Source organism: Meriones unguiculatus, chromosome 3, assembly GCF_030254825.1.
Source record: "Meriones unguiculatus strain TT.TT164.6M chromosome 3, Bangor_MerUng_6.1, whole genome shotgun sequence".
Lineage (NCBI taxonomy): Eukaryota > Metazoa > Chordata > Mammalia > Rodentia > Muridae > Meriones > Meriones unguiculatus.
This window is the reverse complement of record NC_083351.1, coordinates 22026475-22050413: the sequence shown is the minus strand read 5'-3', so window position 1 is coordinate 22050413 and position 23939 is coordinate 22026475. Positions and strand designations below refer to the sequence as shown.

Here is a 23939-nt window from a genome sequence, read left to right as displayed (position 1 = left end):
ACAAACCATACTGCTCTTTCCCCCGTCTATCCTGCTCTAAGAAAACCTTTTAAGTTCACTGCTAGAACATTTTCTACTGTATTCCAGACTGTAGCAAGTACAAACTTAACTGTATTTCTTTCATTCTTACAGGGACTGTTTAGAAATGCATGGCCAGAATCACTAGTGATGGACTTTTCCCTCCTGATAGGAGAACCAGCACCTGGCAAGCAACTCTGTGAAAGAAAGAAAGAAAAAAAAAACACAAACACTGGCTAGCTTGCTTTAAAAGATTTTAGGCTTAGCTGGAAGCAGAATCGCAGTCAACTTTCATCTGCATTCTTTTTGCAGGCGCCAGCACTGATCTCAGTGCACTGTGAAATGGGAAAGTGAGCAGAACCCCGAGTAATGGATTTATCACTTAGCTGTATTGTGAAGAAAGTTATTTATTGCTTTGTGCCGACCTAAACCAAGAACATTTAAGAGACAATGTTGGGGTCAAAAGATAGCCAATTTTTGCTATATGGATCCACAACTTAAATTTTTTTGAGACAAGGTCTCTCCATGTAGCCTTGGCTGTCCTGGACGCACTCTGTTGACCAGGCTGGCTTCAAACTCACAGTGATCCTCCTGCCTCTGCCTCCCGAGTGCTGGGATTAAAAGAATGTACCACCACTGACTGGCTCACAACTTAAATTCTTTTGTGCCACAGGTATTAGATTTTTAAATGACTCTTGATCACAAAGCCATTTTCCCCTTCAAGTCACATAATTTACTCTTAAAATAGCTTTTTGTTTTTAAACAGAAGACCCCTGGGTGACCTAGAACTCATTTTTTAAGACAATGCTGACCCTGAACTCAGAGATCCCTGCCTCTACCTCTGGAGTGCTGGAATAGACATGGCAGGCTTGTTTTTCTTGAGACAAGGTCTCAAGTAATCTAGGCTGGTTTCTAACTTGTTACGTAGGTCAGGATGACCTTTCTGATTGTGCCTCTACCTCCCAACTGCTGGGACTACATGTGTATGCCATAAAGTGTGACCCAAGACACTCCCTCCCACCCCCCAAATCCAAGGTGTCATCATGCATCGCTCCAGCTGTCCTGGAACTCATGGGAGGGCCTCAAACTCACTGAAATCTACCTGCCTCTGCCTCCCAAGGGCTAGTGTAGTATACCACCACACCCCACTTACTTTTACTACACATTAAAGCAGCCACACCCAACACTTCACTATTGAAACTTTCCCAAGCATCATAGGTGGTTTTGAAGGTCAGTCATCTAGTCAACCCTAGCAAAAAACAGTCATTTTATCTGGTTATCATGCAGTGATACTCTCTGAATTTCTACCCTTTAAAAAGTAGGGGTTCTTGTGAAAAACTCTGGACAGATACAAGCTCTCTGTAAAACATTTCAAGTCTCTTTCAAACTTAAACACTGCCTTAAGGTCTCTATCACACTGCCTTTGATTTTATTGGAAACCTGTGTAGCTCTCTAGGGAAGACTTAAAAATGTATCATTTCACCAGGACTAGTTTGTGTACTCTGTTCAGTAATGTCTTCATGTTCCCTGGCTGGAGTAAAGCTTTTTTTTCCCTTTTTCGTTTTTAAAAATGGTTCTGGATCTGTTTTTTATTCTCATCCCTATAGTTAAAATCATGGAAAAGAAGAAGCTGGTCTTGGTGGTGCATGGCTATAATCCCAGCACTATGAGGCAGAGGCAGGCGGATCTCTGTGAGTTTGAGGCCCACCTGCAAAGCTACAGAGAAACCATGTTTCGAAAAACCAAAACCATGAAAAAGAACTGTCATTCAAACAAACTCTCCTAGACGCCAGAGACTGCTGTTTGACAGATATTAAATAAATGCCACCAACACGAGGCTATATAGAAAAGCAATTTATTCCATTATAAGCACTTACACAGTTAGTCATGGAGAGTAACAGGCCTGATGGTGAGACAAGTCAACCAAAATGGAGATGGCATCAAACTATAGTGGTTGAAGACTAACCCCTAAGAAAAGCAACTTTTATCAAGGATTAATTTAATTTTAAAAACAAATACAAACTAGCAACTCACTCTTTCTCAATGTGACAGTTCACCAGTGAGACAACTGCCAGGTAAAAACCATACATCTTTACAACTTGGTGGTCCCAAGCTTAAAAAAAAGAAAAAGAAAGAAAGAAAGAAAGAAAGAAAACAAAAAACAATAACAACAAAAAAACCCTACACACAACAAAAACAGACAGTGTTCAGCTATCCGGCAGGTGCCACCAACAAGGCTTTGTTGAATTAAGTTCCCCCAGTTAAGATTTAGAAAACACCCATGGTTTAGGCTAACAGGACTGTTGGTGGCACCTACTGTAGCCGGATAGCTGAACAAAGTGTGTTTCAAACCAATGTTAAATCTGTCTCAAGGGTTCAGAGGAAAACAAGAAGTCTAAAATCACAAGTGCAGACATGTCTAGGATCCTTGTCCTTCTGGATCCACACTTCCTTCAGGGTCTTCATCATTATAAATGTTCTCTGCCTGCCAAAAACAGAGAGATATAAGGGTATTTAGCATAAAGACAGGTTATTTCTCAAAATCTAAGTTTCCATAGTATATTATGCCAAGGTACCTGATAACATTTCAAGTGAGGCCACACCTTTCTAACTTACCAACTGCTACTACTAAAGAAAAACAGCAATAGATAACAGTAAGCAGTATGAATCATAAATGGGTATGGATATATTCAATACAGACAGGGGTAGGCCATAATCCCTTGTTGGAGATTGGTCTGATGCATGTTACTGGCCCTTAAGATCTGGTTACAACTTGTTTTGTGAACCTGCCTAAGACATAATACTTGATTGGTTGATTAAATGGCCTATACCTGGGCAGGGCAGAATGGGGTAGGCATGGCGAAGGTTCTAGGGCTTAGGGATGAGAAAATTATGGGAGAATCAGACAAGGAGGAGGATGACAGGATGGGTTAGCCTAGAGTAAAAACGTGGGGCCAGGAGGAAGGACTCCAATAGTGGCATAAAAAGGCCCAGATGAAGAATACAAACAAGTATTTATAAGATCATGGATGGACGATAGTTCAGATGAGGATAGTTAAGGAGGATGGCATTGGATGGGGGCTGGGAGATGAACGGTGAGGTTACTGAGACAGGCAGTGTAGGTAGAAATACCTGCCCAGCCCCAGCTAAATAAGTCAATTATATAATTTAACAGGTGTCTGTGTCTTTTTATTTGTGATAGTGGGTTAGATAATACTGCCGTGATAATCATAGACCTAATAATAAACTTTATATAGCCCAACACTTCATTATATATATATAACATTTTCATATAAGTATTAATGATATCATTCCTGAACCCATTAACCAGATAATTGGTAACGGCTAAAATATAAACCATAGCAGTTTCTATGAGACACACAGAAAACTAACGCTTATAAGCGCAGAATTTCTTTTGGGGATGTTTAAACAGTAAAATTTAAATAAGACCCTATCCAAACCTTATGTCCAAACCTCAATTTATAAATATTTTGGAAAACCACCTTTACATAAACTAATCCCTTCCCCCACACCTCTACTATCGCTGATGAAATAAAGACTAATCTTAAATATTGAAACCACTACCACCTGGCAAAATTTATTGTTCTCAGCATCTACTATATAGAACATTATTATACTAGGTGTTGCAGAAGATGGGGCAACCTCATGTGATCCAACCAAAGAGACAATGGTAGACAATAAGGCTAATAAAACCAAACCAGACAGTGACACACACCTCAGCACCCAGGAGGTAGAGGCAGGCTGATTTCTGAGTTTGAGGACAGCCTGCTCTACATAGGGAGTTCTAGGACAGCCAGGGCTACACAGAGAAACAGGTTTCCAAAACAAAAACAAACAAAGAAGTTGGGGTGGAGGCTCAGGCCTGGATGTTGCTAACCAAGAACCCAACCACATCCATACTCATGAACATCAGATTTTAGCCAGGCGTGGTAGCTCATGCATTTGATACCAGCACTCAGGGAGACAAAGGCTGAGTTCAAGGCAAGCCTGGTCTACACAGCAAATCCAGGACAGCCAAGGCTACACAGAGAAACCTTGTCTTGAAAAACAAAAACACACAGCATATTTAAAAGGTATCACCTCAGAGGACCATTGTAAGCCCTAATCTGTTGGCCTATCCTGTCGCTTCTACCAACTATTGTACTCACAGATAATTGCCCTTCTGTGGCATGTTCTGCTGGGCTTGCTGTTCCAAAGATTGTCTTCTTGAATAAGTAATATGCTAACTCTTAAACCAGCTAATTCAATAAAAAGGACCCGATACGATCGAGTTAAAATTTAAATTTTCTTTAGAAAATTTTAAGCAACAAAAACAGAGTCCAAAGGGCCCAGAAAAAAAAAAAAAAAAAAAAAGACAAAAGAGGGCTGGAGAGATGGCTCAGTGGTTAAAAGCACTGTCTGCTCTTTCAAAGGGACCTGGGTTCAAATCCCAGCACCCATATGGCCTCTCATAACTGTCTGTAACTCCAGTTCCAAGGGATCTGACACCTTCACACTAATGCACATAAAATAAAATTAAAGAATAAGCCCAAATGATATTACTGCTGCTTCAGAGGAACCCCAGATTGAGGAGATTATACAGCAGCTATGTTTGCCAAAGCTATGGAAACTGACACCAGAAATGAGTTGCTCTTAAGCAGGTTCTAAGAAACAGCCCACACTCACCCAGGCCATGGTCAGGAGGAATGTCCTACCCTCTAGAGAAAGGACAGACCTTGAGCTCTAATGATAGCTGCCTTTAAACACTAATAAGGTTCATGCAATTTCAGATAATGATCAGGTGCATAATAGACAGCTCGTGACAAGTCAAGCATAAAACATTTAACAGGGTTTTGGTCTTTTTCTGGATAATGCAGGGCTCTTTCTAATTGAACCCAACAACTAACCAATGATAGAGAATGCCCAACACCAAAGGAAATTTGTTGTCAGCTTCAGTCTTGGGAAGTAAATTACCACATACACAGCCCAGTAAGAAAGCCAAACCTTCAACTTTCTTTTCTAGTTTAAATGTCCAACATGCAAATACCTAGAACAAGTTTAAACTGTAACAGCTAAAGCAATGCTGATGGCTGACTCTCTGAAGAATGTACCTTCTGATGTTTATGAATATATTTTAAAAGTAGACCAGGCCCATCTCACTCAGACTTCAACAATAAACCCCCAGAAGTTACTGTCTAAATATAAAACCCTTAAGGTTGGAAATTTGGCTCAGTGGTAGTATTTGCTTATCATGCACAAGAGCCTGGGTTCTAACCTGGCATGGTGGTACATGCCTTAACTCCCAGCATTAGGGAGGCAGAGTAGGTAAATTTCTGAGTTCCAGGACAGCCATGGCCACACACACACAAAAAAACCCTATCTTAAACAATCCAAAAACAAAAAAACTGCAAACAAACCCAAAACTCTATACATTTATCAGTAGTTGTAGCCTTTATGTTTTGACTTTCATTATTTTCTTTTATTGTACTCTATGGTTACAATCTCACTATTACTGTTACCTACAGTCCACTATTAGATTCCTTCTTAAAATTGTTCCTTTTGGATGTCACCACATTCTTAGCAGAGAACCACCAGAATGCATATGTAAGATTTAAATAGTCCAAGGAGTCATATCCCTAAGAGCAAGCTATACAAGGATGGCTCTCCTGAGACAAGCATGGCTAGACTTTCCCGACTCTTGTTCTTTCTGGGGTACAAGACAATACAATTACATTATTCTTGTTAAATACTCCCTCCACACAGAGAGGCTTTCTTCTGTGGGTTTCTGTGTGTAGTCCTGGCTGTCCAGAAACTCCCTACACAACAGCCCAGCCTTGAACTCCAGAGAGTTCCCTATCTGTCTTCTGAGTGCTAGGATTAAAGGTACGTGCCACCATGTCCTGCCTAATCTTGTAAAATGAATGTTGTCTACACTATGACAACCTCAAAGACCTCTGTAGTATATAATACTTATATAGAGACCCTCATCAGCATAGGATGACATTATAGAGATCTAATCATTCTTCAGCTCTGAGCTATAATTTCTGGGAACACAGCCTTTAAGAAGGATTTGGAGCAGCCAAGTATAGAGAAAGAAGCATCAAGAGCAACATATAAATAAGCTGGCCGTGATGGCATACTCCTTGCATCTTAGTAAGGAGGCAGGTAGATCTGTGAGTTTGAGGCCAACCTGCTCTAAATAGTGAGTTCCAGGACAGGAGGGCTACACAGAGAAACCCTGTTGTAAAAACAATAACAAAAAAGTTCAATAATGGTAATAATAAAAAACCAAAAAGCCAAAAACTGAAAGAGGCAATTCAAAATGATACACATGAAGTGGAAACAGAAAGGCCAGAAAGAATGAGCCCAATAGGGCTACATCAGACCTTGCCTCAAAATAAATAGGAACAAAAGGAAAATGACACAAATATTGATGTCAGAAGAAAACAGAACACAGATGGCAGCTGCATCCACAAAGTGTGTGTATATACCTCATATCTCCTTTCACTCAAGAGACTGAGGCAGTAAGGTAGTTTTGAGTGTAAGGCCAGTTTGGGGTACATACTGAAACCCTGTCTTGGGCCCTAGAAAAAGAAAACTGAGTCAGGGACACAAAAAATGGAAGTGGGTTAAGGTCATTTACACAGTAACCCTCCACCAGAGACTTGAGATTTTCTTGTGCGTACTTGTTTTGTTGTATCAAGGACTCTAAGTGGCTGCCTTTTTTTTTTTTGGTTTGGTTTGGGTTTTCAAGACAGGGTTTCTTTGTGACAGCCCAGGCTGTCCTGAAATTCACTATGTAGAGCAGGCTGGCCTCAAACTCACAGATCTACCTGCCTCCTGAGTGCTAAGATTCAAGGAGTATACCACCATGAATGGTTTGTGTTGTTCTTGATGCTTCTTTATACACTTTGCTGCTCCAAATCCTACTTGAATGCTGTATTCCCAGAAATTGTAGCTTGGAGCTGAAGAATGATTAGATTTCTATAATTGTGTTTTATGCTGTTGATGGCCACTCTCTGTATACATGTACTTAGCTTCCCCTAAATAAATGGCTAAAACTTACCATCTGCCACACTTGCATGATATTGTCTTCTGATACAGAACAAATCACCCAAGGTTCATTGGGATTCCAGGAGAAATCAGAGATCTTGGCAGTGTGACCACCATGAATAAACTGAAAGAGGGACCAGAACAAAGACATTCAATACAGAAACATTAACTCACAGCCTACTATTTAAGATACAGAAGAGCCCAAAGTACTTGAAGGTTTGTAACATACCAACAGCTCTGGCGGGCCATCCTCTGCATCTTCTGGGGATTGTTCTTCTCCAATTTTACTAATAAAAGAATTTTATGTTAGAAACCACTATCCTGAGTACCTATAGTTTTAAAGTGTAACGACAGTAACTTTGCCAAGCTTGGTGGGACTTGGGAGGCAGAGGCAGGTGAATCTTTAAGTTTGAAGCCAGCCTGGTCTACAGAGGGAGTTCCAGGACAGCCAGGACCACAAAGACATACTTTAAAAACACTCCCACCCAAGCGGATTCATGGATAAGATAACCAACATAAAACTCACCTTAAATCCCAGACATTAAGCCTACGATCAGTACCACTGGAAGCTAAAATAGTTTCATTGTGAGGTGACCACTGAACCTATTATCCAAGAGTGAAGAAAAATACAATAAATTAGAAAATAGAAGGAAACTATCTAAAAAATTATACCCTACAAACCTTTGTAAATAAAAGGTAGAAGACTGTTAACACTGACAAGATACTGCTTACATGAAAATAACTCATTACTAGAGCTACAACATTAGCTTCTGTTGCATTTTACACTTCGATCCACCATGTCTCTCCATAGGACCTGAGAGCACATACAGCTCAATTTGGCTTCAAACTCTTTTGTGATCGATCCTTCTGCTTTAGCTCCACCACCCACACTGACACTACAGGCATAAGCCACCACATCTTAACTTCAACTCACACTTCTGAAAATCTTATTTTCCTCCTCTTCTTGCCAAATTCTGGCTTTTAGTCAAAGTTTAATTCTGACACAGAAACTAAAATTTTATTGACAGGTGGCACAACTCCATGATTATTTTCTCAACTGCATGCCCGGAGATCAAGTCCCAGCTATTTCTACCCCGCCACCCCGCCCCAGATTCCTTACAATGTTAGATAAAAGAAAGTGATACACACATCACAAATTCTGTTGCTATTTATTAAGTGCTGGTGAATAGCACAAAGAAGGCATTATGGACAATGGGTTAGAAAGGAACTTAGATATTCTTCCAAACAAGACCACCAAGACAATGACAAAATATGTTCACTATTTAGTTAGATGACAATGACCTTGTATTTCTGATTCTACTGCCTCTTCCTCCTGCGTGCTGGGGTTATTAGAAACCTTTGTGAATGTACGGTCTCTTACTAGATACCTCAGAGTGATCTCAAAGTTGTGACTTTCTTGTTTTGGTACCCTTGTTGGAATTGGAGGCATGCACCAGCATGTCTGTATTCACTATAAAACTTAAGCTTGAGAGAAAAGACTGCCAAGTAGTGCTCAGACAACTATTTCTTGTTTTAGTCTGAAGGATTTGCCTACTTATTAAAAAGGGGCATACAGGACTCTTAAGTAGCAATGCCTAGAGGATCCCCACAAGTACCAGAACTGCCAGGGCTATAACAGTACAAGACTGTCTCAAAAAAGGCAAGGGCAGAGGACAAATGGCTCAGCGGTTAAGAGTACTGGCTCTAGAGAACCAGGGCTCAACTGCTAGTATGCACACGGCAGCTCAAAACCACCTCTAACTCTAGTCCCAGGTGGTCTAATGCCCTCAGCTCTGGTCTGAGATGCAAGCAAAACACCTACACACACAAATTATTTTTTTCAAGACAGGGTTTCTCTGTGTAATAACCCTGGCTGTCCTTTAACTCAGAGGACTACCTGCCTCTACCTCCTACGTGCTGGGAATAAAGGTGTGTGCCACCAAGCCTAGCACAAAATAATTTTTTAAAAAGCCAGAAAAGAGCCTGGTTGTGATGGCAGACTCCTTTAATCCCAACATTTAGGAGGTAGAGGCATGCAGACCTCTGAGTTCAAGATTAGCCTGTTCAAGACAGCCAGGGCTACAAAGAAACCCTATATCTAAAAACCAAGCCAGGGAAAACCAAAAAAACAAAAAACACCACCACCACCAACAACAAAAAAAACAGCTTATTGATTAACTTGTGGATAGAACACACTGATGCACCCTCCCCCCCAACTCCTCATCTTCAGACAGGGTCTCATTTCCCTTTTGGTACAGGCTAGCCCTGGGCTTCCTGCATGTTAGGCAAGTAAGTACTCCATCAACCAAGCTTCATTTCAAGGTCCACTCTGATTTGGCAGAGGATCTCTCTACATGGCAATCTTTCTGTGGCAACTTCCCAAATACTGGGATTATAGACATGTACTCAATAACCAGTACTAGTTTCTTAATATCCCACAAAGCCAGCATAGTTGTGAACTTGTTTTTTTTCTTTTTTAGAACTTTAAGTATCTACTAACTTGAGCCGATTTTCTGTAGATAATTCGAGATGAAAAAAAGGGAGGGTAAGGAAAAGGGGGTTGACAGCATTGGTTTCTCTTACTTGGAATATTTCATCCTTATGTGATTCAAAGGAATGCAACTTGAGTTTCAGATTTCTCAGATCCCACAAGGCAACAGTCTATGAACAAGAGAAAACAAAACAAAACAAAATCAATATCAACTATTAAATAAGAAAACACTAGGGCCAGCAAGATGGTTCAGTGGATAAAAATGGTTGCTGCCAACATGAGTTTGATCCCAAAACCCACATAGTGGAAGAAGATAACAGGCTCTGACCTCCATACAAGTGCCATGGCACACATGCCCCAACCGTTGGCAAATAAATAAATGTAACTTAAAAGTTTAAATTCAATATTAAAATTTCATTTTATTCTTTTATCATATATCTTACACCCCAACCAGTTTCTGACTCCCTACATTTTATCTATTCAGTGTGTGTATGTATATACACTTGCGTCATGACAACTGTGCAGAGATCAGAGGCCAACTTGTAGGAGTTGTTAATCTCCTTTAGTCATTTGGGTCTGTGGGGCTGAATTCTGATCTTCAGGCTCAGCAATCAGTGTCTTTACTCACTGAGGCATCCTATCCTGTCAGCTTAGTAAGTTCTTAAAAAAAAAAAAAAAAAAAATTAGGGAGGGGGGATTGGAAGGCGATGGGGGTAGGGGGTGGCGTTTGACACCAGGGCTTGGGAGGCAGAGGCAGGTGTCAGCCTGGTCTACAAAGAGTTCCATCCAGTGCAACCAGGACTGAGAAACCCTGCCTCGAAGCCCCTTTCCCAAATTTAAGACAAGAAAAAAACAACAACAACAAAAATAAAAAAACAGAACAAAAAAACCTTTAACGAAAACATGAACTCAGCACCCACTTGGTGGCTCACAAACATCTGTAAGTCAAACACCAGAAGATCTGATATCAATGGGTATCAGGCATGTACACAATGCTGAAAGCATACTTGTACGTGAAAATATCGATATCCATAAAATTTAAAACCTCAACAAACCAACAACAAAAATTCCAAACAAGGCAACCCTACCTTGTCAGCTGATCCTGTGGCAAGAATAAACTCACTATAAGGATTGAAGGACAGGCAGTTCACTTCAGCAGTGTGAGCATCAACTGAGTGGCTTGGCTTTGAAGTATTGTTTGAACGAGTATCCCAACTTAAGAGAGAGAACAAGGAAAGAGGGTTGAAATGGTGACCAATACAAAACTCCGAAAATATGTGTTAAAAATTAACAATAGGTTTCACTCACATCATAAGTTTCTGATCATCAGCAACTGACCCAAACAGAGACTCATGGAGAAGATGCCAGGAAACGTCCTCTACTACTGCTGTATGCCCTGTAAAGATGGTCTTTGCATCCACCACTTTTCCTTCTTTTGGAACTGCACTGATGTCCCATAGGCAGATGGTCTTAAATGTAAAATTAACCATTATATAAAAGATTCTCACTTCCCCACATATCCCAAAAAAGAAACCAATTGGTAACAATCCCAGATTTGCTTCAAAACTGCAAGGATACCCACATGGTCATCTGAGGCACTAAGCAAGTGTCCACTGAGATTTGGATTCCAAGAAAGCCCATAACCTTCCTTCTGATGGCCACGGAGACGTAAATCTGGGTTGCATTCTCCAGAAGGGTCTGCAAAGTAACAGATATATCAAGAGTATTCGTTCCACTGTCTCTTTGGGTTTATTAAGCAAAATGAGGTCATAAACACCATCCAGACAAAATCCAGACCCATTGTTTCCAGATATATAACACTAAAGTTGCACAATCATGATTTTCTTCTTCATAAAAGCATTGTTTCCCTTGAGAAACATATTACATATATCAATGCAAATATAAGACGTTAAATTATAAAATAACAAGGAATTATATTTCTGAATGGAATTTGTATCTGATTAAGAAGAGGGAGGTACCTGGTTTAGAAGGATGCTTTGTGTAGTCAAAAACAAGCACATCACTGGATGGAGTCTTTGTTGCGATGATGCAAGGGTTCTGGGGCATGTACCGAGCCCTGTTTACTTCTCCTTCGTGGTTGATCTTGATTTCTATTTCAATTTTCCCACTGACAGAGCCAAAACCTCCAAATTCTGTATAAAAACAAGTACTTAATAACCAAGTAGTATAACCAGAAGCCTGAACCTAGGCATTTACAGAGCTAAAGAACTTTCATACACTAGTAATAAGCACTACGCTGCTTACTGACATTAAGACAGCATGAGTCAAGCCAGGCTGTGACGGTGTACACCTTTAATCTGGACACGCCGCCTAGACAGAGGCAGGTGAACCTGTGTGGGCTCCAGGCCAGCTAAGGCTATACAGTGAGACCCTGGAGTTTGTTTTGTTTTTTCTTTTTTTTGGGGGGGGGATTATAGGGGAGAAGAGAAAATCTGGAGTTTCATTCTTTTACTTTACATACAGACTGTGGCTTTGTAGCTTAGACAGGCCTTCATTTACTATGTAGAGGTTCTCTGTCCTCTCCTTTCTTTCCTCAACTCCTTTCTAAAATCTCACTCTATAGCTAGGCAATTCTGCTGACTGAAGAGGTTACAAAGTATGATGACCACCATTCCTTGCTAACAAGTCATTCTAAGCAAAGTTTTCAAATCTCATTTGACATAGAAGTTTGTGGAATAAATGAAATTCAAGTCAGTAATCTAAAAAAAAAAAAAAATAATAAAATTACATATAGCACCCCCCAAGGCCAGGTATGGTGGCGAATGCCTCCAATCTCAGCACCGGGGAGGCAGAGGTATGTAGACCTCTGAATTCAAGGCCTGCCTGGTCTACACAGCAAGTTCCAGGACAACACAGAGAAAGCCTGTGTCTGGGGGAAATGGGTTTTGTCACTAATACCATTACTGAAGTGTTACTTCACTTGTTGACTGACAGGGTCTCTTGGAGCAAAGGCTACCCTCCGACCTTGAATTCCTATCCACCTCTCAGGTGCTGGGATAGCTATTCCTAGAAAAGTGTTGCAAACTGAAAGACAAAAATATTTTCAGAGTGCAAAGATGTAAATAAGTAACACTGCCTGCCTATTAGGTAATTTTTTAACTTCAAAATAATTCTTACTACATTCATTTATTTTGAGACAGGGTCTTGCTGTAGTTCTGGCTAGCCTAAAACCTGCTCTGTAGATGAGATGGGCCTGGAGCACAGAGATCTAAGCACCTATACCCCTGCCTCTCAAGTACTAGGATTGAATTTAAGGTTGGAGCCACCATATTTACCTATTTTTGCCCGTAGTCCACACACTATGCAACATATGTCTCTATGGTGGCAGAGACAGGCAGATCTTTTGAGTTCCATACCAGCCAGCTAGCTTGGGTATATGAAAAAAGTGAGGAGAAAAAAAAGCACAGTACACTTTTGCATACACCCCCAACTCTACAATATACAAAAGATGTAACACAGGGCTAGGAAAGAAGGTTCTTGGACCAGCTGGCCTGGAACATTCACTGGAGCTACACAACAGCCAAGACCCTGCTTCAACAAAGTAGAAGGCAAGGTTGCCCTTTGACCTCCATATACAAACACTGATACCCATATAGGCACACATGCATAAATATTAAGAAAGATATAACATATAGTAAATGATCAAGGAATTTTCAGTTTAAGCATACAACTACATACAACTCTGGCCTTCTAAGAAATTTCATTGTCACAGTGGCAACATACAGACGAAAACCAAAAACTTGGCAAAACCCACAGAAAAAGGGGCAATCAATCATATAATGTATGATTTCAGTATGGGACACATACTTAAAATATAGTAATAGAAATTCACCTTGGAGAATTCATACAGAGTATTTTGTTTTGAAGACAGGGTCTTCCCATGTCTCAAGAGCTCATCATGTTTCAAACTCAAGATCCTCCTGCTTTCCAAGTACTGAGATTACAAAGCATGCATTACCCATAGCAGCTCTCAAATTGAATTTAACAGAGGTTAGGATGTGCCTTTTTTTTTTCTTTTTATGGACTAAACCAAAGGCCACACACATACTAGATAAACACATTACCATCCCCACTATACCTTACAGACTGTCACTATAATAAAACAGATATGAGAAAGGGCCATTCAAAACAGGAAAGAAAAGTCTATATATCAGGCGAAACACTACTCAAATCAGTGAAAACATTCCCATGAGCTGGAGAGATGGCTCATTGGTGAAGAGCAATGGCTGCTTTTTGAGAAGACCCAGGGTTTGATTCTCAGTACCAACATGGTGGCCCACAACCACTTGTAACTTCAGTTTGTAAGGATCTTACACGATCTTACACCCTCTCCCGGTCTTGATAAGCACCAGGCACACATATGGTGCACTGATACACATGCAAGGAAAACACATTATATATTAAAGCAGTATAAAATACATTAAAATAGTAACAATAAAAGCAATTAAAAAAGAAAAAAAAGAAAAAGCTGAATCACCAGGAGTTGTTGACTACTTAAGAAAATTTCAGACCAGCCTAGACTACAAAGAGATCCTGTCTTAAAACAAAAAACCCAAAGCTCTCCCTAAAATCAACCAACCCACCCCAAACAACTTCCCAAATAAGGAACATGTACATTGTTCTTAACCAATACAAATGACACAAAAGGTTCTGCCACTGATTTCTTTCTTTTGTTGTTGCTGTTCTTTATAGATAGTTTCTCTGTGTAGCCCTGACTGTCCTGGATTCACTTTGCAGACCAGGCTGGCCTCGAACTTAAGAGATCCGTCTGCCTCTGCCTCCCCAAGTGCTGGGATTACAGGCTGCACGTGCAGCACGGTGCCCAGACTGTTACTCTTGATTTCTAACAGTCACTTTTTTAGACCATAAACTTTGGTATCTCAAAGAATGTATTTTAAAAGCACAAATCAAATAACCAAATTATTTCACCACAATCAGTGATTTATTATACTTAACTCATGAATTTTTATTATGTATTTCACCTTTTAGGTAGGGAGTGATTTATCCTTTTGTGTCTGTGGTGCTGGGTTTGGAGTTAAGGTCTCACAAATGCTAGACTAGTAATCTCTACCACTGAGCTACAAGCCAGCACCCTAGAGACTTAGACATTAATTTAGACATAAGTGTACCCATCACTGATGAGATCAACTGAAGCACCACTCCCCCACATCTCTACCAAGCCCACCACTGATCTGTAAAATTATTAGTTTAATGGAGAAGGAGTCAAAGAAAAAATGAGGTAACATTGGGGTATTCTGATAAGCAAATTAAAAAAATCCATAGGTGTTACTAACATTACTGCTTTTTTGTTATTTTGGGGGGAGAGAAGTCCTTAGAGACAGTTCAGTCCCAGGGTCTCAATATGCAGACCAGTATAGCCCTGAATTATGATAATCTTTCCCATCAGGCATTGTGGCACATACCTACACCAGCACACAACAAAACTACTCAGAGGAAGCAGCTCAGTGGTAGAGAGCATACTGACTCCCAATTTCCCAAAGTAAGATAAACATTTAGGGAATAGGGCTAAATTCTAATCACATACACACCAGCAAAATAAACAGAAAGATCCAAGTTTTATCAGTTAAAAGTATTAGAAAACAACAGATGATTGTTTTGAAATCTTGGAACAGGAAAGCATTTTCAAAGTTGAAGGACATCAAAGGAGAAGTTAATAATTCAGAACTGTACAGTTTTTAAACAACAGAGGCCAGGTTTGTTAGCTTAATCCCTCCCAGAACTTCAGAGGTGAAGGCAGCAATGATTACAAGTTCAAGCCAGCTGGGTTACATGAGCGACTGTTTAAAAACAAGCAAAACACAACACACAAAGTTAAAACCTTAACACTACAAATAAAATGAACTTGGATGATGGAGAGAGAGAGGTCAGTGGGTAAAAAGTTTGCTACACAGAAAGCATGAATACCTGAGTTTGAATACTTAGCACCTACATACATAAAAGGCCAGGTATGACAAGTATATCTATATAACTGTAAGATTAGAGTGTGAAGACATGCAGCCTGGCTGGCAGGGCAAGCCTCCAATTCAGCAAAACTATTTCAAAGGATTAAGTAAGAACAACAAAGGCAGGCTCCTATGCTGGCACGGTCACCCGCACCCTCACTTGCATATACTGCACACAGTCAGACTGGAAGATATTGAATCTAATGTCATAAAAGCAAATAAACCACACAGTCTACGACAAACCTCTGGTACCAAGGGAAAAACCAACCAACCAGCCAACCACGAAGGGAGATAAAGAGATGGCTCAGTGGTTAAGAACACTGACTGCTCTTCCAGAGGTCCTGAGGTTCAGTTCTCAGCAACCACATGGTAGCTCACAATTGTCTATAATGGGATCTGATGTCCTCTACCAGCATCCAAGTGTACATGTACATGCGGACAGAGCATGTTTGTTGTTTGAGACAGGGTTTCTCAGTATAGCCCTGGCTGTCCCTGACTCCTGAGAGTGCTGGGATTAAAGATGTACACCACCACGCCTGGCTTCATATAAATAAAGCCTACATGTTCCTACTTTTTAAATGTATTCTATCACGTGTGGTTTAGAATCCAGGGCCTTGCGCATGTCAGGCAAATATTCTGCTAAGTGAGCTACAGCCCTAACTCCCCTTTTCCGTTTTTCTTTTCTTGTACACATACAAGAAAAGTGGGTGGATGTGTACATGCTACTGCGCGTGCACAGAGGTGAGAGAACAACTTCTGAGAGTCAAGATCTCTTCTACCATGGGCTCCAAGAACTTTTTTATACTGAGCTGGCTCACTGGCCTGTTCTTTGTGAAACAGGATTCAGTTATGTTGCCCAGGTTAGTCCTGAATTTGTGACCATTCTCTCAGCCTAGAGGGCTAGAGCTAGGAGTGTGCCACCATGCCTATTCCCATCATTTGTTGAATGAGTGATTTAATGTGAACTCCTTTAGAAAGGAAGTTACTACGCAGTACTTTCCAGAGGAAAGGATATCTTCTATGTTATTAAAAAACAAAACACATGCTCATATAAACATAAAACAATATAACAACAAAACCCCATTTATTCTGTGGTATGAGTGATTGAATCCAGGGCTTTAGATATGCTAAAGTGTTCCAACACTGAATTACAACCCCCAGACCCAAATACAATTAAAAAACAATTATCTCATTTAGATCTGAGAATGCAGCTCAGTGATAAGCATTTGGCCTTAAACACACAAAACACTGGGTTCACTTACCCAGGAACTCATTAAAAAAAGGAAAAAAAGATTCAACAGATAGGAACTGGATCAGGTTAAATGATGCACATAAAAGCTGCACAGGTGGATGGTGGCAAAAAAGACTTCCACCATCCATCCTCACTCTTAACACCAGTGTTTCCTCCTTCAACCAACCATATTTGGTCACCTAGAGAATAACTTCCAAAAAGTTATTTACTTGTGCAAATTACACAGAATCATATAGCACAGGTGCAATCCTGGCCAACAGCTGGTCACAAATAAATGTACACATAATGAAGGGTTCTTCCTGCTAATCACAATAAACAGTAAGCACTGATTATCTAGAGCATAACGTCAATAAAGATCACACATTTTCTGCTTTCTGAGTCAGGGTTTACTCAAGGCAACTTCTCTTACTGACTCTACCCTTCTGATATTTTGGTTTGAGGGCCATAAAGGAAAATTACCAGTTCCTATCCTGAAAAAGAAGTATTCACGAACAGTTAAACTCACAGGTTATTTCCTAAAAAATGGGTGTTTGAAATTTCTTACACATATAACGGGCACTATGGCATTTTACTGTGTTAAATCTTTAAGAATAATTTCACGGCTGGGCAGTAGTAGTGCACACCTTTGAGAATCCCAGAACTTGGGAGGCAGAGGCGGGCAGTTCTAAATTCAACACCAGCTTGGTCTACAAAGTGAGTTCCAGGAGAGCCAGGGTTGCAGAGAAACCCTTTTCTCCAAAAGTAACTAACAACAACAACAACAAAAACAAAACAGAATTATTTCATATTTCTCAACCCCGCCAGCCAATTACCCATGTAAGATGTTTTTATTAAGACTCTACGGCCTCACACATGCATGAAACTGTAGTAGCACAGATACACTGTATGCTGGGGTGTCGTGCGAACTATGCTTTCTATTTTGAGAAAAGGAATCACTAGCCCCAAGTTGGCCTGCAACTTGGGATCCTCCTGCCATCTGTGCTTAAAACATTCAACTTAGGATGTGGGGCTTAAAGATGGCTCAGCAATTAAGAGCACTGGCTGCTCTTGCATAGGTCCCAGCGTCAATTCCTAATGGCTCACAAATGCCTGTAACCCCACTTCCAAGGGATCTGACACCCTTTACTGGCCTTCATAGGCACCAGGCACACAAGTGGTACATACATACTTGCAGGCAAAACACTCAGACACATTAAGGAAAAAAAAAATGTGTAGCAACCCATACAACAAATAATTTCAGTCTTTGGGTCAATATTTCCCCTGTTAAGACTATGCAACAAAAACATATGCTAATCTTTGCTTCTTTAACTGCAGAAATTCCACCATCGCCAGTTTAGTACAGGGCAGTTTAAAGCAAATATATAAAGCCAAGTTATGTGTTGACTGCTTCTTGATTGCTAACTACCTTTTTTGTGATTTTTCAAGACATGGTTTCTCTGTTTTAGTCCTGGCTGTCCTGGAACTCACTCAGATCCACTTTAGAATTTTTTTTTTTTAGATCACAAACTAGTTTTATCAATAACTTAAGTGGATACCTGACCAAATTGTGTACCTTCTTAATGATGAGATAACCCATACAACATTACTTCTTCCATCCTGAAGGGTCCTTCCTACCTCCTTTTTCACTGTCATAGTGTGATGCATCAAACTGAGCATCATCATTAGGTAGCTGGACACTGGCTATCACCAGGTGGTTTTGTTCATCCGATGTGTGTGTTCCCAGGACAAGCCGATGAATGCTGAAATCTTTCCCTTCAGGCCTGTAATAACAACAAATCATCATGATTCAAGTTGTAACCCAGGAAAACATAATCAATGGTGTACATACACGATAAAACAACAAAACCAAAAATCCCTAACCAATTCAATTTTGAGATGGTGAGAACTACTTCCTAATTAAAACAACAAAAACCTTGTATGCACAAGCACACATGCATGAGAATACCAGACAGAGGACAATTAGGTGTCACTCCTAAAATGCTATTCATCTTTTTTAAGACAAGGCTTGCTTTATTGGCCTGGAGCTCAACAATTAGGTTTGCCTGGCTGGCTGGTGAGCCTGAGGGATCCTATTTCTCACCCCCCCCCCATATGAAGACTTAAAGCACACACCATCCTGCCTCTTTTTTCTTTCCTTCTAAAAACATGGGTGCTGGAGATTGACCTCACATCCCTGATGCTTGTAAGCACTTTACTGATTAAATTACCAAAGCTCCTATCTCTTTTTAAAAAGAAAGATGGTTCAGCAGTTAACAGTGCTTGCTTTTACAGGACTTGAGTTCAGTTCCCAGCTCCCATGTCGAGTGACCCATAACTATGTTTCCTGAGCACCCACATACACTTGTGCACAGATGGCTCCCTCCCTCCAACAGAATGACAACTTTTGTAGATCTTTTCTCACCTTCTATTACATGGGTCCAGGCAACCAAACTTAGGTTGTCAAGGTTGGCAGTAGGCACCTTGCCCCCTGTCCATTTGCCAGCCTCTATTTCCTACTTCTAATGGCCCTTTAGCAAGGCCAGAGCACAAACAGTACTTAATTTTTACTTAAATTGGCCAAAAATTACTCTAGGGAATCACTTTAGGGAAATTTACTTTTCTCCCAGTATTAAAATATAAATGTGAATGAACTATACACTCTTTATAATGGGTGAGAAGAAAATAATTGTTACATGTTCCAATATATTCCTGTTCACTAAGAACTCTGTCAAGGGGTGAAAGACACAGAAAAAGGGGAGGAAAAACTAATGTATAAAACCCAACAGTGGAGCTTGTGCCTGGTCATGTTCAAGAGTTCTTGTATCCCCCAAAGAAAAAGGGCATTAGCCAGGTGGTGGTGTCCCACGCCTTTAATCCCAGCACTCAGGAGGCAGAGGCAGGCGGCTCTCCGTGAGTTTGAGGCCAGCCTCGTTCACATAGTGAATTCTAGGACACCTAGCGCTACACAGAGAAATCCTGCCTCGAACAAACACACCCCCCCCCCAGAAAAACAAAATCACAAAAACAGAACAACTTATTTCTGTAGTTTCCCCTAAAACCTAAAGCTGGCTTTCTCTTAACCCCTAAGCCATCTCTCCAGCCCAGGCCGACTTTCTCTTTTTCTTTTTTCCTTCCTTCCTGTGTGTATATATTTATGTGTGCTTGCATGTATGGAGGCTTGACCTTTTTCCTCAGATGGACAGAATCACTCTCCTGAACCTAGAGCTCACTAGTTCTGTTGGTCTAGCCAGTTTAGTCCAACAATCTTGTTGGCCTCCTGGAATTACAGATATGCTGCTATTGATAGCAATGCAGGGGTTTGAACTGTGAACCTCACACTTCTGCAACAATGGCTTTCTCTACTGGCCACATCCTCAAACTAGTGCTTTATACATTCTGGTAATCATTCTGCCACTGAGTGACACACTCCTTGAGAACAGTTAATCACACATGGCTCGCTGGGGCTGGAGAGACAGTTCAGCAGTTAAAACACTGGCTGCTCTTCCAGAGAACCAAGTACCCACATGGAGATGCACAACTGTCTGTAATCCAAACCCTGGGAAGCCAATCCCATTTTCTGGCCTCAGTAAACCCACACATGCTGTACACACAAGCAAAACATACATGTACATATATTAAAAAAAGACACTCCTTAAAGAGCCAGGAGCAGGAGCTGGTGAGACGGCACCTGCTGACCTGGGCTGTTTCCAGCATTCACAGGCTGGCTTACAACTCCAAGGGAGCTGACGCCCTCTTCTGGCCTCTCCAAGCACCAGGTACACAAGTGGTGCACAGACAATACATGCAGCACCCCTCCCCCCCAACAAAAAAATGTGCTGGTTAAATCTGTCAACTCAACAAAAGCTTGGATCATTTAGGAAGCGGTGTTCCTCCATGGCCTCTGCTTCAGTTCCAGCTTCCAGGTTCCTGCTCCGACTTCCATCTACAATGGACTATACACTGTAAGCTGAAATCTTCTCTGCCCAAGTTGCTGTTCAGTGTTTTATATAGCAATATAAAGCAAACTAAGTGTTTGAGGGGGCTGAGAGGTCAATGGTTAAGAGCACTGGTTGCTCTTCCAGAGGACGTGGGTTCAATTCTCAGCAACCACATGGCAGTTTACAACTATCTGTAATTCTAGTTACACAGGCTCCAACACCCTCACACAGACATATATACAGGCAAAACACTAATGCATGTGAAAGTAAAAAAAAAGTGAAGGGGGTTCCTATAATTATGTAATAGGCACATAATAGCTAAAATTTTGGAACTGTTCCAACAAATACATTTTGGAGAGGGCAGCGTTTTATTATGTAATTCAGAGTAGCCTGTAACTTGTAACTATGCCCTTAGTGCTGGATTAGGCCTGTAACATTGTGCAGGTTTTCTTCTTCTTCTTTTTTTCTTAGTGTCATAGGCTAGCCTTGAACTCCTGATCGTCCTGTTCTGCTCCCTAGGAGCTGGGATTACAGGTGTGTGGCACCACACATCCTCTCAACACACATGGCTTAACAACCACCAAGAACAGATAGAAATGACTCCTGAACTATTTTTGAACCTGGTTATAATAAGGTCCTAGAGTACCATAGGCTGGAGATGGCTCAGCAGTTTAGAGCACTGGCTGCTCTTTCAGAGGACCAGAGATTGACCCAACACTCGTATGGCAGCTCACAACAGCATCTAACTCCAGTTCCAAGGAGTTCCAGCTCTCTTTTGACCTTTGCAGGCACTGCATGTACATGATACAGGCATACAATCAGGCAAAAAACTCCAACACATTTTAAAAAAAGTTCCAATCCCAAACTTCTAGGTGTCTGCCATGGATTTGTTCAGCACTCTTCAGATACAGGTCTCTGTTTCCCTCTACACTACTGTAAAGGTAGCAACCTCATTCTTAAGTCACTAATAAAATACACATGCAAATTCTACTATACACAAAACAGAGATGTAGCGCAGAGTCACTGGCTACTTGTCATGCACAAGGTTTAATTTCTAGCACCTCAAACAAAACAACTCGTGACTGCTATGTTTGCAGAGAGAAGCCTAGCATAACTGTTTTCTGAGAGGCTTGATCCAGCAGCTGATGGAAACAGATGCAGGGACCCACAGCCAAACAAGGCAAACTCAGGGAGTTTTGTGAAGAGTGGGAAGGACTGAGGGATCCGGAGAAGACAAGGACACCACAAGACCATACTATAAACTAATCTGGGCCCATGGGAGCTCAGAGCCTGAATCTCCAACCAAAGAGCGAGCTTGCACGTGATGGACACAGACACATTAAGTAACAATTAAGTAACAAATGCACAGCGTGGTCTTCATGTGGGTCCTCTAACAATTGGAGTAAGGGCTAGCTCTGACTCTGTTGCCTGCCTTTGGATCCCTTCCCCCTAGCTAGGCTGCCTTGTCTGGCCTCAGTGGGAGAGGATAAACTTGGTCCTGCTGTGACTTGAGTGGCCAGAGTGGAGTGGCACCTCTCTGGGGGCAAACCCCTTCTCTGAGAAGGAGAGGAGAAAATGGGGGGAGGGGAGGAGGCATGAGGGGAGAACAGGAATCAGGCTTTTAAAGCAATAAAACAAGAAAAAACAAACAAACAGACAAACAAAAAACACTCTACAAGTTTCCATTACTTGTTAAGCCCAATCACTCTCATAACCGAAATTCTGTTTATCTTTACTGCGTTTCAAAAGACTCTAGTACAGTTTTGCCAAATTTACATTAATAATAACCTACACTCACTTTTATCTTTGTGTTGCCACTTCCTTCTACTAGCTAGTCCTAGAATGTCAAGTTGACAGACACTTCCCTTGGTTAGAATTTCACTCTATGGACCAAGACCCCTCACTCTTTTGTTAGAGGCTCAAAGTCGCTGCCAGTATGTGCTCAAATACTGTACATTATAAGCCCCTAGGCCTCCCTTCAGGTGTTACCTATGTAGCTAAAACCCCCTCGGACATTACTGCCGAACGAAACACCTGCCCCTTTAAACAGGCAATGTTATTTGTTGAAGGCCAGTCCCAGATTTATCTTGCTATCATACATGACTCGAGAATTCACGTTTCCTTGAGTAAACTATAAACAGAACGCGTTCTGGGAGGTGTCAAGTTTTATATTACTCGGCCAACTCCAGTTAAAAGGTGGCTGGCTTATCAACTCAGTGCTGAGGAAGAACCAAAAAAAAAACCAAAAACACATGTTTTCTCTTGCAGGGTAAATTACAAAACCATCCTCTCTTTTCTACCTTACTTTTTGGTCGAGGGAAAAAAAAAAAGAATGACTCCTAGGTTCTGATTATATGACCCCCTCTGAGTGACTGGAGGCGAAACACGGAAAAACAATTACAGAGATGAGCTCCCCCAAGTAATATTCAAGAGCTTCGTCTCACCTGGTTACATCTGGAAGCCACTGGGCGGTTAGGCTGGGCCACTCCAGGGCATGGGTCATCACCAAATCGTACAGAAACGGGGTGTTCTTCTTCCATATTTTGTACTCCTCGTTGATCACGCGTTCTTCCACCGCGTCGTCAAAGGCCGCTAAAAGGTTCAAAACCAAACAAAACAAATGAAGTTAGCGAAGAGAAACGAAGGGCGAGCCAACCTCTTCCCAAGCCGCCGCTGCCCTCCGCCGCGGTGGGCCGGAAGTCCTCGGGCCACCCCGGCCCGATGCTCCGTTACTCGGCTCGGAGCGCGCCAAGTCCACGAAACCCGGGAGGAGGCCTGCGCGTCGGGCCTGGGCGGGTGGAAAGCGGCGTCCCGAAGTCCCGCCAGGCGGAGACACCGGCGGGAGCGTCACCCTCGCCCGGGCCCGAGAGCCGGCGTCGCCCCGCATCCGCTCCCGAGCAGCCGGCGCGCCGTTAGCCCGCCCCGCGGGGCGCTCCCTCCTCACCGCCGGAGTTGCCGGGACTTGGCTCGCCACGGTCGGGCCTGCTCTCCGCCTCGGGCCTCCTAACAGGCCCCGACACGGCCCCGACACCCAGCGCCCTCCCGAGCCGGCCTCGCCACACTCACCTTCCTTGTCAGCCATGGCGGCAGGCAAGCCGGGAGGGGTTGGGGGAACCCGGGGTCGTGCGTTGCAGGAGGGGCGGGGAGGCGACGGGCGCTCGCTCCGCGCGCGGCCTCTATTGTTTCCTGCGGCCCGTGCGTGGGGGGCCGGCTCGCGTGCCTTC

At 41.9% G+C, this 23939-nt stretch overlaps 2 protein-coding genes across 3 annotated transcripts in view; one reads left to right on the top strand and one right to left on the bottom strand.

The window, feature by feature from the left end:
* Positions 1–2215, top strand: part of Sync (syncoilin, intermediate filament protein) — a 19094-nt gene extending 16879 nt beyond the window's left edge. For both annotated transcript variants that reach the window (XM_060379491.1, XM_021636331.2), the window contains one exon: positions 133–2215. In XM_060379491.1, coding sequence (XP_060235474.1) covers positions 133–166 — 34 coding nt within the window. In that variant the 3' untranslated portion in view covers positions 167–2215. The remainder of the gene's footprint in view (positions 1–132) is intronic.
* On the bottom strand, positions 1858–23939 carry Rbbp4 (RB binding protein 4, chromatin remodeling factor). The gene is made up of 12 exons (XM_021636999.2): positions 23782–23939; positions 23160–23307; positions 18413–18558; positions 11542–11715; positions 11145–11260; positions 10871–11031; positions 10651–10777; positions 9655–9732; positions 7598–7674; positions 7301–7358; positions 7085–7195; positions 1858–2503 (listed from the first exon to the last, which is right to left on the bottom strand). Exons 1-12 carry the CDS (start codon positions 23795–23797, stop codon positions 2438–2440), a joined length of 1278 nt encoding a protein of 425 aa, XP_021492674.1. The 5' UTR covers positions 23798–23939; the 3' UTR covers positions 1858–2437.

Excerpts from the sequence above, each read along its gene's own strand:
- Rbbp4 (XM_021636999.2), bottom strand. Across the intron at positions 7,675-9,654 it reads ATAAGGATGAAATATTCCAA|GTTCAGTGGTCACCTCACAA; the intron begins GTAAGAGAAACC and ends CTTGGATAATAG. Across the intron at positions 2,504-7,084 it reads TCATGCAAGTGTGGCAGATG|GCAGAGAACATTTATAATGA; the intron begins GTAAGTTTTAGC and ends TGTTTTTGGCAG.